At 39.7% G+C, this 13,523-nt stretch overlaps 1 protein-coding gene across 11 annotated transcripts in view; it reads right to left on the reverse strand.

The window, feature by feature from the left end:
• Nucleotides 1–6,194: 6,194 nt before the first annotated feature.
• PEX5L (peroxisomal biogenesis factor 5 like) overlaps nucleotides 6,195–13,523 on the reverse strand; it is a 224,579-nt gene continuing 217,250 nt past the window's right edge. For all 11 annotated transcript variants that reach the window (XM_032875417.1, XM_032875415.1, XM_032875413.1 and 8 more), the window contains 3 exons: nucleotides 12,923–13,088; nucleotides 12,378–12,535; nucleotides 6,195–7,177 (listed from right to left, as the gene is read on the reverse strand). In XM_032875417.1, coding sequence (XP_032731308.1) covers nucleotides 6,973–7,177; nucleotides 12,378–12,535; nucleotides 12,923–13,088 — 529 coding nt within the window. In that variant the 3' untranslated portion in view covers nucleotides 6,195–6,972. The remainder of the gene's footprint in view (nucleotides 7,178–12,377; nucleotides 12,536–12,922; nucleotides 13,089–13,523) is intronic.

Consider the following 13,523-nt stretch of genomic DNA (forward strand, 5'->3'; position numbering starts at 1 on the left):
GAAACAGAAATTTCCGTCTCAAGGGTTTCCCTCCTGTGCTTGGAGGCAAATCCACACTTTATGCTCTCTGGAAAGGCCACCGACAACCTCTGGCTTCGCCAGGGCACCTCTTAAAGTCTCCCAGCTCACAGCCTCTGCCACCCTGGACTCCCTTCTCCCTGAACACACAGCAAGCTCCTTCCTGCTTTGGTATTGTATGCTAGCTCTTGGCTCTGCCAAGAATGTTTGTTCCCAACTCCACTTGGCTGTTTTTTTGTTCAAAGCTCAGCCCAAATGTCACCTTGGGAGAAAGCTTTTCTGATCAGCTACAGATAAAGGAGCCACCAGTATCTCTCATAATACCTTATTTGCCTTGTTCTTCTAGTACTTTTTGGCACAGGACATTCTTATTTGTTAAAGCATTTGTTGATCCCCCACAAAAATCTAAGCTTTCAAGGGCAAGTCTGATTTGATTTACTTACCACTGACCTATATCAGAGCCAGTACGTGCACGTAGTAGAACCTTAAATATTTATTGACTGATTAAAAGAAAAAAGAAAAGGAAAAAAAAAAACCCCAGACCCTAAAACTGAAATATATTTTAATGCTTTTTATTCTAAAAAAATCACAAAATCCAATTTCAGGTTAAATAATATTTTACTCTTAAAAAATTAACAAAGGAGGGAGATTTAAAATTTTGGTTTTATATCTAAAACTGCATTCTTAATTTCCAGATAACTCATGCAAAATCATATGTGGTGATATTCAATAAAAGACTTTTTTTTTAACCCGTAGTACAAATTGGATTAATTTTGATTTGAAGCAGTTCTGATCCCCAAATCCCATTTTGAAAGATTTCTCAAAAGACCTTGAAGCCACAGACAAAGTTTATTTGAAAACATAGTTTAAAATTGCACAAATATAAATACAGTTTAGTAATGTGAAAAAGGGAAGGCATGCTTCCAATAATAGTACAAAAATACTACCTTAATCTTGGTACTTTGTAAATTATAAGCCAAAGGAGTAAATTAAATTAAACACATCAATATGATAAGAGGTTGTTTTTATGGTAGTAGTTTTATTTCAAAGAGCAATGCAGGGAAATACTAAGATGAAGCCTTAATATCCAACAGAGTTGTACTATGATACATAATGTTTCACTAAATACACAGATACATTATTACATAGTATGCCCATAACTTTTACGCCCCCACCCCATTGTCATTAATTTACTATAGTCACTTAATTTGGGTTGGTTTTAATTTAAAAACTCAATGTAAACATTTAAAGTTAAATTTTATGTTTGTTACCTATTTGAGCTTAAAAATGAAATCCCAAGATTTTAAACATTATTCAGCATAAAGAAGCATCACAGAAGAATTTGTCTCAATATCTTTAGATCAGACTAGATATGCAATATTCATAGATATACAAAATATATAGAAACGTCTTTTCTAAATAGTTAATAAATGCTTGTTATAGTTTGTAAAAAGTTTATTAAATTAATCAGGTTTTTTTTCCAACCAATGTAAACAAATCTGGGCAATGAAAGTTGAGGAGGGTTTCAGTGAGGTGATATGCGGGAAACCGAAAGGATGTCAGTAAAAATTTGGGTTTGCTTTATTTCCTTTAGCTATTGGCAACATATTCAATCATAAACATTTCTCACATTGCACAATTCTTTTATGGTATCTATGCAAAATTTTTATATCTCCCAGTGAAAATGTCAGACTACCTAGTTGAGTGTGTATGTATATCTCTTACCATTTTTGTCTTTTTTTGGTCATATCATTTCCCCCCTCCTGGAAATTCGAAGAAAAAAAAAAGATATTTTATCGTTGAGCAACAAACTGCCTGCTGTTCCTTTTCTTCATTTTAATATTCTTTTGAATGCAGGTTTCTAAAAGTGTCCCCATGAGCCTGGCAGGGTTTTGCTATCACACTCTGCTCATTGCAAGTTGTTTTTCTCTTGTAGAGAATGTCCTGAGAACACAGTTCTGGGATTGGGGCACTTGTCTCCAGAGTGCGTTATTTTGGTATTTCTGCAGAGGTTGCCAGTAGTGGAAACCTTATTCAAGGCAAAAAACCACACGAGAGTTTGGTAAACCTCACACTTTAGCTTTCCGGGTTTTCTCCTCTTAACTGTTTAATACCTCCACGCGAGAGTCTTTGCTGCACGTTTGAGGATTTCTGTCTTTGAGCTTATATGTCTGTGTTTGGGGGTATATGGGATGGTGACAAAGCTGTTACTAACAGAAGTTTGTCCTACTGAGTTTTGCTCCCTCCATTTCTGGTCTTCTTGCCCGTATTTTTTTTTCATAAAACAAGGGTTACAGAAAAAAAGCAGTGAGAGAACTTCCAAATTGGTTCTGAGTGACCATCAAATCACCTCATCATCCCTGAATTTCAGTGTTTTTAGACATAGTTCACTGACTTATCATAGAAATGGGGCCATGTTGAGGACAAGGGTGCAACACCCCACACACTGCTTAACATTTGTGGAAATTAAGTTCCCCTGTCTACTTTGCCTTACGATGGTTTTCATGTGCCTGACATGACCCTGACCTCCCTACCTTTTTTAGAATGTCAGTATTTCTAACTTGCTCCTGAATTTCAGAAAATATTTGAAATGCACTATTCAGAATTTAGAACCCAAAACTGTATGGAGGCAATCAACACAATTTTGTCTGGTAGCATTCAGACACATGGACTTTGTTGGAGTTTTGGATCTGTTGTGCCTCAATTGGTTTTTTAAAAATTGTTTAAATGTTTAAGTACCTGGATTTCTCAGTAGACTCATTTGGCACTGGCTGCAGCACTGCCTTTGCCAGATGTGTGAATATCTGTAAAGTTAAGTGTGGTAGCATGAAAACAGTCTCGAGGATAAGATATTAAACTCAAATAGTACAACTTTAACACAAAGTTCATGAAAATGCTTCCTTGTTTGGAAGCCAGGAAAAATAAGCTAACCTATGAGACTTAATCATGCACTGGGTAAATTTACATTCAGTAGAGTTTATCTTGCATGCTTTGGTTAATATTTGAATAGGCAGATTTGCAAGTACTAATGCATGCGTTATTTTGTACCTGAGGTTATATGTTTTATTTTTTTAAAATTGCCTTTTTACAAACCTTATGTCAGAGTTCATCTATGAACACTCTTTAAAAAAATATATATATCTACTTCTTAGTTCAAAACAGTTTAATTTCAACCAGTTCTATAAATACTGAGATGACAGGGAAAATGTGCAATAAAATCTGGAAAGGGAATGAATTTGAAATTATTTTACAAAGTTGAAATCATGTGTGTTCATGTTTAACAATTTCTAAAATATGAGGCCTCGAAAAAGATGGCACACGAATTAAGCCTTCTGTTTCTAGAATGCTTTCAGAATCATTTCAAGGTGTAAAACAACAGCAACAATGAACTTAAAGTGCAGTCCAGTCTTGTGGAACTGATTCAGGGGCAAATGAGGAAGGGACACAAAATGACCATCTTGTTTTCTTTTTCTATCCCCAAAGAACTCACAGATAAAGGATAGGGAACAGAGTTTAGGAGCTCCTGTTAAATGTTGGGCTAGCTATAGTTTGGTTCAAGTCTTGCTTGTATAGCAAGAATGTTCTAGAAAGATTTATCTAGTTTAAGTTCCTAAACATGGACCCAAGATTCAACACAATAATTCTCTTTACAGTAAAGAAGAAGACTGGCATAAAACTCTGAATGTGAGTGTGTCCTGGACATTCCAACCTGGTTAAGTATCACTGATTGGCCATTCCAGTTGAAATGCAGATTGGCTGAGAAAGCACAGCTGCTAGTTTTCTGTTAAAGTTTCCTGGTGGACAAGAGCTGCCTCTTTTTCCAGGAGTCATGGGGAACGATCTTCAGAGAAAGCAAAGGGAATGATGACTCAGTGTGATGGGCCCAGTAAGGGGATGTTTTGCTCTTTCTCGTCCTTATTCCTCTACCTCTTCCCCACTGTTAAGGTACAGCAACATGTGGAAACAGCCCCCTAGACATAACTATAACATATTTTGAAATTCAGCAATGACCACTGGCTTTCAGTTCTTGAAAGATATATCTAAGCATCTGAACAGCCATTCCAGTAAAACAGTAGTATCCTCTAAGGCATCATAGGCTTGCTTACATATTCAGTAATATAAGAAAAAAGAAACTCAAAGCCTTTCCAGGTGCCTCAGAAAGGAAACGAGGACACCTTGCCCTTTGAAATGGAAAGAAGTAATTTAAATGTCAATTTCAAACCACCAGGGTAAGATACCCAAAACAGTTCTGCCTTAAAAGAATGTGTGTATACTTAAAAATGTATACAATAAAGACTGTTCTATCATCTTACTAATTTTTGTTGGTGCTCTGATTTCTATAAACTTTCACTTGTTTTTTTACTAACTGTTTTTACTTAATTTTATTTAAAAATATTGAAAAATATCTTGGGCAATAGTTCTGAACTTGCTGAGAGGCAACCACTATGAAAATCTTGGTTCTGATAGACTCTAGATATACTGGAGAAAGTCCTATTGAATGTTCTGCAAATTATTAAATTATGATGGGAATGGAAAATTGTCTACTCTCCTCTGAAGTCACTTTGTATTCTGACAGCAAAATACAACTTGGGCTGCAAAATTTTCCACCACTTAACAACAAATTAAAGTATCCTGCACTTACCCTACTGTTAGGCTTTAAATTGTTAACTGACGTCATGTTAATATTGCAAATTCAGTTACTGTTGAAAGTATAGAACGGCGTCATAACAGAAACCTGTGTTTGAATCCTGTGTTCAGAGGCTCCTAGTGGACTATGATGGATGCAAATCAGCTTGCCAGCCAGTGAATGCGCAGAAATTGGGAGGAGGAATGTGCAGAGAATGGATGCTCTTCTATCGGGGATATCTAAGCAGCCAGCTGCCATCAACTTGGAAGCTGGCCCCAAAGTCCTTCCTTGACTGAATTTTAAGATTCTAAAATTCTAAACAATATTCTTGAAAATTTTGTTGAGCTTTGTTTGCTTCTGAGACTGGAGGGAAGTATTCAAAGACTGGGTTGTCACTACTGCCCAATGGTGAATGCCTTAATGTCTCTGTCTCCTGCTGTCCAGCTGGGGGCACCACCTTTGCCCTAGTGAGCTTCAACAAGAAAGACAAAAGCTTGGCACACCATTGGGCCTTCAACTCTGTCCTTATAAACTTGATAAACTCTTTGTCCTTATAAGCTTTAAAAAACTCTGTTGTTATAACGTACGTAAACCTCAAGGACTTGTGGTTTTGTGGTTCCTTGAGGCCCCTTCCTACCGGAGAGACTTCTGAGGTAACAGAGGAGAGGATTTCTACCTGCACTTTTCCCCCCAGGAGAAGCTAACTCCCTAGTCAATTAAACTGTCTTGACTCAAATGCTGTTTGCTTGGTAACTATCATCAGGAGAGTAATCAGCTACTACTAACCAAAGAACGTGAGGAAAAAGTTGGGATTGGATTGCTTTGGGGAAGATTCTGGAGGAAGGAAGGAGAAAAGACAAAGAAGAATAGGACCACTTACCAGGACCAGCTGCTAGAAATGGACACTGGCAATACTATATTTTGGTTAGCATTTTGCAAACGACTTTTCTAATTTTTTAAAAAGTGATGTCATTCCAAATAATCACCAAGCCCCAACAGGTACAACACACCATTAAGAAGTGAGCAGAATGTATCAATTAAATAAAACCACCACCAACAGAAAATTTCTGATACTTGATAAATATTCAAAATGAGAGCCAAAAGGCATGCATCTTTCATAGTAAACTTCTGACATTCAGTGAGATTCAGCTAGAAAATATTGATCTTCTATCACGTAGAATGCAAAAGGCTGTGCAGTGCAGATTATTATGGAACTAAGAAAACACTTAATTTTTAGGAAAAAATGTATCACTCTTACGAAATACTATTTAAAATATTAATGGTTTAAAAGGAATATATTAGTGTGCGGGGCAGTTAGAAAGCAAGTAAAATATGACATTTAAGCAAGTCAATGTTAAGTCTATAGAAATCACGTTATCATCAAAATTCCTCCCTGCAGAGAATGCATGACGGGACGGGACGTCTTCTCTTGCTTAAGTTCATACAGTCCCAGAAAAGCATGAGAGTAAAATCTGTGTTTGACCTATTTATACCCTATGTCATACCTGCTTTAAGAAAAACTCCTTCAAAACTCTACACTATGAAAAACTATTTTCAGGAATTTTTATTTGGTCCATTGATCTAGCAAGGCCGCGTTCTCAAGTCTTTCACCCCTAAGTTAAAAATTGGAGCAACGAAACAAAACTCCAGCAAGGCATAAATAAGATATTAAAGTGCATATATACAGTCCCAGAAAAGTTTTGATTGGGAACAGCAAAAATTTCTAGTGCAAAAACTGCTTTTGCCAGCAAAGCTCCCTCTCTGGAATCAAAGGGCTACAGTAAAAGTTAAAATTGGAACAGGTTTCAGCAATGCCTCTCTTTAGTCAAGAGTTAATATATGTGCATGCACCTTGACCCGGACTATGTTGTAAAAGGGGGAGTTGCGGGGGAGAGCTCAGAAACAGTCAGAATTCCCTGATCAGAGGCAGTGCTTCCTTTCTCGACGTGTCCCATGAGCAAGTTCCTTAGATGTGTATCAGCTGCGAATGGGGACAAACCCCCCACAGGACATGTTTTGAGTATGCTTGCAGGTACGGAAGAGTATTCACACACCGTTATTTCATCTTGGTTTGTCTTTGTGTCTCTCAGTTCTTCTTTTGAGCCCAACCTTGACGCTATATAGAACATTTTGTGCTTTTGAATCTGAACAGAGCCTGGGCATTGTCTGTAAGGAATTCCCTTGCGTTATCTCACCATGACCTTTTGGACGTCTGGTTTGTCCTCTTTTTTTTTTTTTTTTTTTGGAATTCATAATAAAATAGTTTTGCATTTCTCAGTACAATCATACAGACAAGGATTTATTATTTTTAATTGCTTTCTTTTCCTTCAAGGATCCAAGTTGAAAGCTCGTAGGAGGACATCCAGGTCACCGAGATTAGCCGCCTGGAAGAGTTCCGGTTGGTCCATCAGAGAGAGTGCGATTCTGAGGGCAGCCCAGATATTTCCAGAGATGGCAGGATGAGGGACCTGCTGTTGATTCCTGCTCTTTCTTTGCAAACTGAGGGCAGTGAGAAAATTGCTGACCGCTTCTCTAAGAGGGTGGAAAAACAGACATGTAAAAATGCAACGAAGTTTGACTTAGCAACTTATAAAATGAAATGGATTAATTTCTCTTAATCCTAAATGCTAAATCATCCCCCCGTGGTGCTTTAGATCATCAGGTGAACAACCTTCTGATTCTCTCATTATTCTTTTGTGAAAAGAATCATTGTTTAGTATAGTGAAATCAGAAAGAAAAAGGAAAGCAAATTTTATTTTAGGACTGTCTTGTGGGACGGAAAGAGTAACAGTGAAACCATTGCTAACTCATTAATGCTTCTGCTTTTCTCCACCTTCGGGGATAATTTAAAGACTTAATCCATTTGCAAATGTGATTTATATAACAAGGGTTGACTAAGAAGTATCTGACCCTACTCAGAAACAAAGTGGTTTAAGGGATGCCTGGGTGGCTCAGTCAGCTAAGTGTCTGCCTTTACCTCAGGTAGTGATCCTGGGGTCCTGGGCCCGAGTCCTGCATCGGACTCCTTGCTCAGTGGGGAACCAACATTTCCCTCTACCTGCTGCTCCTCTTGCTTGTGCTCTCTCTGATAAATGAATAAATAAAATCTTAAAAAAATAAATAATTTGAGAGGAATAAAAAGAATAAAGTGGTTTAATTTTTCCCATTGGTGATAGAAATATGTGAGGTCACTGGGACCGAGTTGATTTGTTACCAGAGTGTCTGGGCTTAGAATCCTAATTTCTTATATTCCCAATTCTCAGTTTCCCCAACTGTGTAATAGGAAGAATAGAAGCCACTTTAAAACCTTGTTGTGTGAGGTGCAGTTGGATCCATTTATGTGAAAGCTCTTATTAAGTTAGATCAGTAGTTCTCCAAGTGCGGTCTGGGGAACTCCAAGGGTCAATGAGGTCAAAATCAGTTCTACGATAATCCCCAGAAGTTGTTTTACATTGCTCTCATTTTCTCATGAGTGTACGATGGAATTTTCCAATGATTACATGATGTGTGAAATCCCAGTCGACTGAATGCAGAGGCAGATACGAGAATGTCTCTATTAATCAAGATATTTAAAAACACTGGCAAAAATGATAAAACCATGCCACTATTCTCACCGAGCAGGTTTTTGTTTTGGGGAATCATTATTTTTTATAAATAGATAATATTAACATCTGGTTAATTCCTAGTTTAAATATATCTTTTAAACTATTCTCCATTTAACATCTAATAGAGTAAATATCGATAGAATCTACAGAAAAGCCTCTGGAGGTCGTCAGTAACTGTTAAATGTGTGAGGTGGTCCTGAGAACATGAAGTCTGAGTCAGATGTTGCCCACAGGCCTTCCAGCTCCTCCCAGCCCAAGCTGCTCTCTTGCTCCCGGGTCTACGCTCTCAGGACCCCTGGCACCGGAAGCATGTGTTCTGTATCTGACAAACTGGGCTCTGCTGAGAGTAATGACGCTGCTTTCATTTGTGCCCACTTCACTCTCCTTAAAAGCTTCTCGCACGTTTGATCCCATGTACTCCTGTGAGAACTGGTAGGAAGCTCCGAAGTGAGGCTGGACTTCTGAGTCCGTGCACGTGGTCCAGGCATTTGTTCATCCGTAGGATGAGATCCGCCGGGAAGTAAAGGGCAATCGGGAGACGGTGGCACTGTGCGTGGAGACCTGGCTAATGGAAAGGAGTGGGGTTCTAATTGTCCTTTCTTTGGGAGGGTTAGCAATCAAGCGAGAGAAGAGGGTTTATAAAGAGATGCATGTGTGGAGTTTACTTTGGAGGCCCTTTCTGGCTTCCTTGTCACAGAATGGCAGCTCAGATGACAATGACTCCCTTTCTTCTCCTCATCCTAGGCTTGTAAGAACTCAGGGGAGGAAGATCTTGGAACCCACACAGGCACAGGCCACTCCTAGCTCCCAGGTGTGTGGCAGTGGTCTCTGAAGGAACTGGGGAAAAATGGAATGGTCTAACTTGCAAGCCCTATCGAGCCATGTGAGGTTTTTCCCATGAAGAGAGTCTAAATCTGTTCTCCAACAGAAACACAGAGTTCTTTTGGGATACTCAGAAGATTGTGCATGTAGATGTGCGCATAGTTTTCAGATGTTTCACACATGTGTGTGAATAAGCTGTTCGTGTATGTCTTGATTAATAACATGCATTCAGTAAAAGGGTTCCTCATTTTATAGTATCTTTCCCTCCATATATTAATACTAAAAAAATTATCATCAAAGGGGATGTGATCTATGTTTTCATTAAAAAGAGGTCCTCACTCTTTTTAAAATTTACTTTTTATTTTTTAAAGATTTATTTATTTATATGAAAAAGAGAGAAAGAGAGAGAGCGTGAGAGCGAGCAGCGGGTGGGGTAGGGGCAGAGAGAGGGAGAGGGAGTCTTAAGCAAACTCTGCACTGAGCACAGAGCCCTACTCAAGATCAACCTCAGGATCCTGAGATCATGACTTGAGCAGAAACCAACAGGCACCCCATGAGGTCCTCACTTTTGAGAAGGTGAAGATTCTTTGGCCTAAATTCTACTCTAGGAGCTCCTACTGACAGAGGGGTAGTGTCTTACACTACACCCAGGTTCCTTGCCAACAATTTCCTCTTCTTATTTCAACTGTACAGTACTGGGGAAAGGCTTGCCTTTGACTCTTTATAGAAAATGTGTAATGACAAACAGCCAGGGATATAGCCACGTACACAGACATCTGTGTTCTTGAGGGGTGCGTCCCAAGGTTCCGGTGGATATGAAAGAATATGAACCAGCTCAGGGCTTTTTTCCTGAGTCATATCTCTATGGAGGGTTATCTTTTCCTAACTATCCACTTACACCTCAAGTTAAACTTATTTTCAGAATTCATTTGAAGCTGATGTCTCACTCAATGGTCTTTTTTCCTCAGGAAAAAAAAAAATGCGAAATGTTTAGTACTTAAGATTTTCCACATGTGGAATGACAATAAAAGACCCACAAATCTCTGCTGAGATGTTTTGAAACTTTGAAGTAGTCTTGCAGTCAAGGTTGCCAGATTTACCAAGAATGGTAAATGCACAGTTAAGTTTGAATATCAGGTAAACAGTTCATTACCTGTAGTATGAGCATGTCCCATGCAATATTTGGGAAATACTTACCTGAAAGTGTATTTGCTGTATCTTGGAAATTAAAATTTAACTGGGCATTCTGTATGTTATTTGGCAACTTTAAAGCTGATTTGCTCCTGTACAGGTGACTTTCATCTAGAGGATTTAAAATTCTCCCTCAGCAGATTTGCGCATTTCCACCTATCACGACCCTTTCCAGCCGCCAGCTAACGGTTACCCTCATGAGCCTTACACCTGCGACTGCCAAGAAAGTATTTTATTGACTTCTCAAGTATTGTTTTCTACACTGTAATGAGGAGTTCCATTTAAGAAAGACTCATCTGGAAGCTTTATAAAAGCCTCCTTTAATTGAATTTAATGTCTACAGGTACATACATACTTACTTCCACTTCCCCTTGTTTCAAACAAAGGTATCTCCTAAAGTACATATATACAACATAGTGAGAAAATAAGTGACTGGAAGGGGTGAAGATAAAATCAGGTTAGGAAAGTGAGATGAGAGCAGGAATGAACTTAGTATGCAAATCCGACAGGGTCAGCCTTAGCCAGCTGGGGTGGGAGGAGACCACGCAGGCGCCCTGGGGCCCTTTGTGTGGCTGCTGTGAGGCCAGTCTCCCATGGTTCCCTTCACAATGTCCGGAAAATAAAGCAAACCAGCTGCTCCGGAGTCACTCAGCTATTCCTGGCTTAACCTGAGTGAGGTCCTCTTAGAGGACTGGTGTAATCCAGTGCTAAATGTTCTTTCTAAGATTCTTTTAGTATAAATGAAGCAACCAGTTTCTGAAACCTCACTGTTTGCCCCTGACACAGTCCCCAAACGCAGTTCAGAAACAGGGGCTCTTCAGATGTCAAAAGGATGCTCTCTGATGACTTATCTGAATAAATAATGATGGGGTTACTCCTGATGATGGCCACTGTCATAGTCATGGTAACAGATGCCCACTACTGCTCCATGCTTAGGCAATTTACATCTAATCTGTGCAACGATCCTGCAGGCTGAATATTATTTTACCACTTTTTTTTTTTTTTTAAAGCAGGTGAAGAAATTGAGGCTAAAACGTGTGGGCTCAGAATCACGAAACCAGTAAGTGGCAGAGCTGTGATCTGAACCCAGGCTTTTCAGATTCTAAAAGCCTGGCTCTTTTTGAGAAAGAGAAAGGGTTTATGTTTTTTTTTTGTGGGATTTAAGACTAACAGTTTTCTTTTTTCCAGTTGTGAAAGTAATGCCTACTTAGAAGCTGAAAAAGAAGAGAAAATTACCTATACTTTTAAAAAAGATTTTATTTATTTATTTGAGATAGAGAATGAGAGCGAGCAAAAGAGTGAGAGAGCAGGAGCAGGGGGAGGGGCAGAGGGAGAGGGAGAAGCAGACTACCCACTGAGTTGGGAGCCCAACATGGGACTAGATCCCAGGACCCTGGGATCATGACCTGAGCAGAAGGCAGACGCCAAACCAACCGAGCCACCCAGGTATCCCTCACCTAGACTTTCCTTACCCAAAAGAAATGAAGGTCATTCATTCCTGTTGATGAGTTAAAAATAGAATGTAGGAAGGATGTAGACCGGATGATGAAGAATAATGAGAAAACAAGAAAGACATTTTAAACCATAAGCCTACCCCTTAACATTTGTTTTAAAGAAAATATTTATTCCTTAAAAAAAAAAAAAAATTTAACTACTTCACTGGCAAAGTAGTTTCAGATAACCTGGACTTTTGGTTGTGCTTTGCCCAAAGGCTGGCGCTAGACCTTCTTAAGTCATTTTACTGGGTGGCCCTGCCTCACCTTCCCAAGGTTCTCTCTTTCTTTACCTGGGAAATGAAGGGTTGGACAGTTAAGTTTCTCAAAGAGTTGCCTCAACCCATGCTGACTGATCGGAAATCGCAGGGGGAGGTGCCCAAGAATCTTCATTCACCAGATGCCCTATGCAATTGTCACTCTCCAGAGATGGAGAAACACCGAAGCAGACTGTTTCCACTTCAACAGGCCTCAGGAGGCAAAGGTTCAGCTGTTCCCTTAACAAGAGGTGGAGGGCTACTCCTACAAAAGGAGGTATTTTCACTGGCAAATGGCCTTTCAGGTTAGTCCACCTCAACCCTGAGTGTGGCTCCTGATTCTCGGCCTACAACCATACCGCACCTGTAGGCGCCCAGATTGATGCAGCTGATGCCCAGGTTGTATCTGGATCGGATGAAGCCCGGCTGAATTTCCAGGGCGCGCGTGTAGGCCTCCACGGCTTCCTCACTGCGGTCTCCGTTGGCCAGCGTTGCCCCCAGCCGGTTCCATAACGAATAGTCCTGATGACAAGAATCCGAGCCAATAACCAGCGTGAGCCACAGTGACAGAGTATTCCCATATTGCTCGCAGAAGCAGCATGGTGGCTAGACATCTATTCAGGGCTCATGGGTAGGGATCATGATGGTGGAGAATTACTCAAAAAATGGTATGGACGGCTCTGAAATGACTTTTCGTCCATCCAAGAGCAGCTACCATTGGATGCTGTCGGACAATTCATGTTTCTATTTGAGGTACTTGAGGATGAACAGCCACAGTAGCATGTTGTTAGTACTGATCACTTTAACCATTGGATGCAGGGAAATAAGAGATAGCGGAAATGTCCAAAGTGTAGTTGTGAGAAACTTATTTTGAACAGAGAACCCTATGGATTCTTGTTGTGCACTTACCTCTGGTCGAACAGTTAAGGCAGCGTTAAATGCATCGATAGCTCTATTAAATTCTCCGCTCAGGTGGAACAGTACCCCCAAGCCCGTCTGTAGGTCTGGGTCAATCATATCTCCATTTTGGTGGGCAGCTTCCAGATATAATTCCTTAACTCCTTCCAAAACAGAGCTACGAGGGAAAAAGTGGAGGTGTGTATTCCAAATAGTCTGAGCATATATTATTTACTATTATGTCCTCTGTTCCAAGAGAACATTACAGACTGGAAAAATTATGCTTAAAATATCTTTGCTTAATGAGAAGGACTATTAATACTGCACATTAAAAAATACCTGCTGATTTTCATGAATTACTTCCTTGTACACAGAAACAGACTGTGCTAAGTTAAGTAAGGTCTTCACAAGGACAGTTCCACTGACCCTATGCGTGCCAATGTGGAAAACCACAGGGCTCCACGAGAATGAATTTAACATCCTGATTTACTGCTGAGAGAAACAAAACACCTAGAAGGAAGGACTTCCATTTTTACTCATAGCCAGTTCTCAGGCTTTATGAAACTTGGTGCATTCTATAATTTATTTTAGGTTAATTATATGTACATAGCCT

The sequence above is a fragment of the Lontra canadensis genome, unplaced genomic scaffold (genome assembly GCF_010015895.1).
Source record: "Lontra canadensis isolate GAN:19392208 unplaced genomic scaffold, GSC_riverotter_1.0 scaffold56, whole genome shotgun sequence".
NCBI lineage: Eukaryota > Metazoa > Chordata > Mammalia > Carnivora > Mustelidae > Lontra > Lontra canadensis.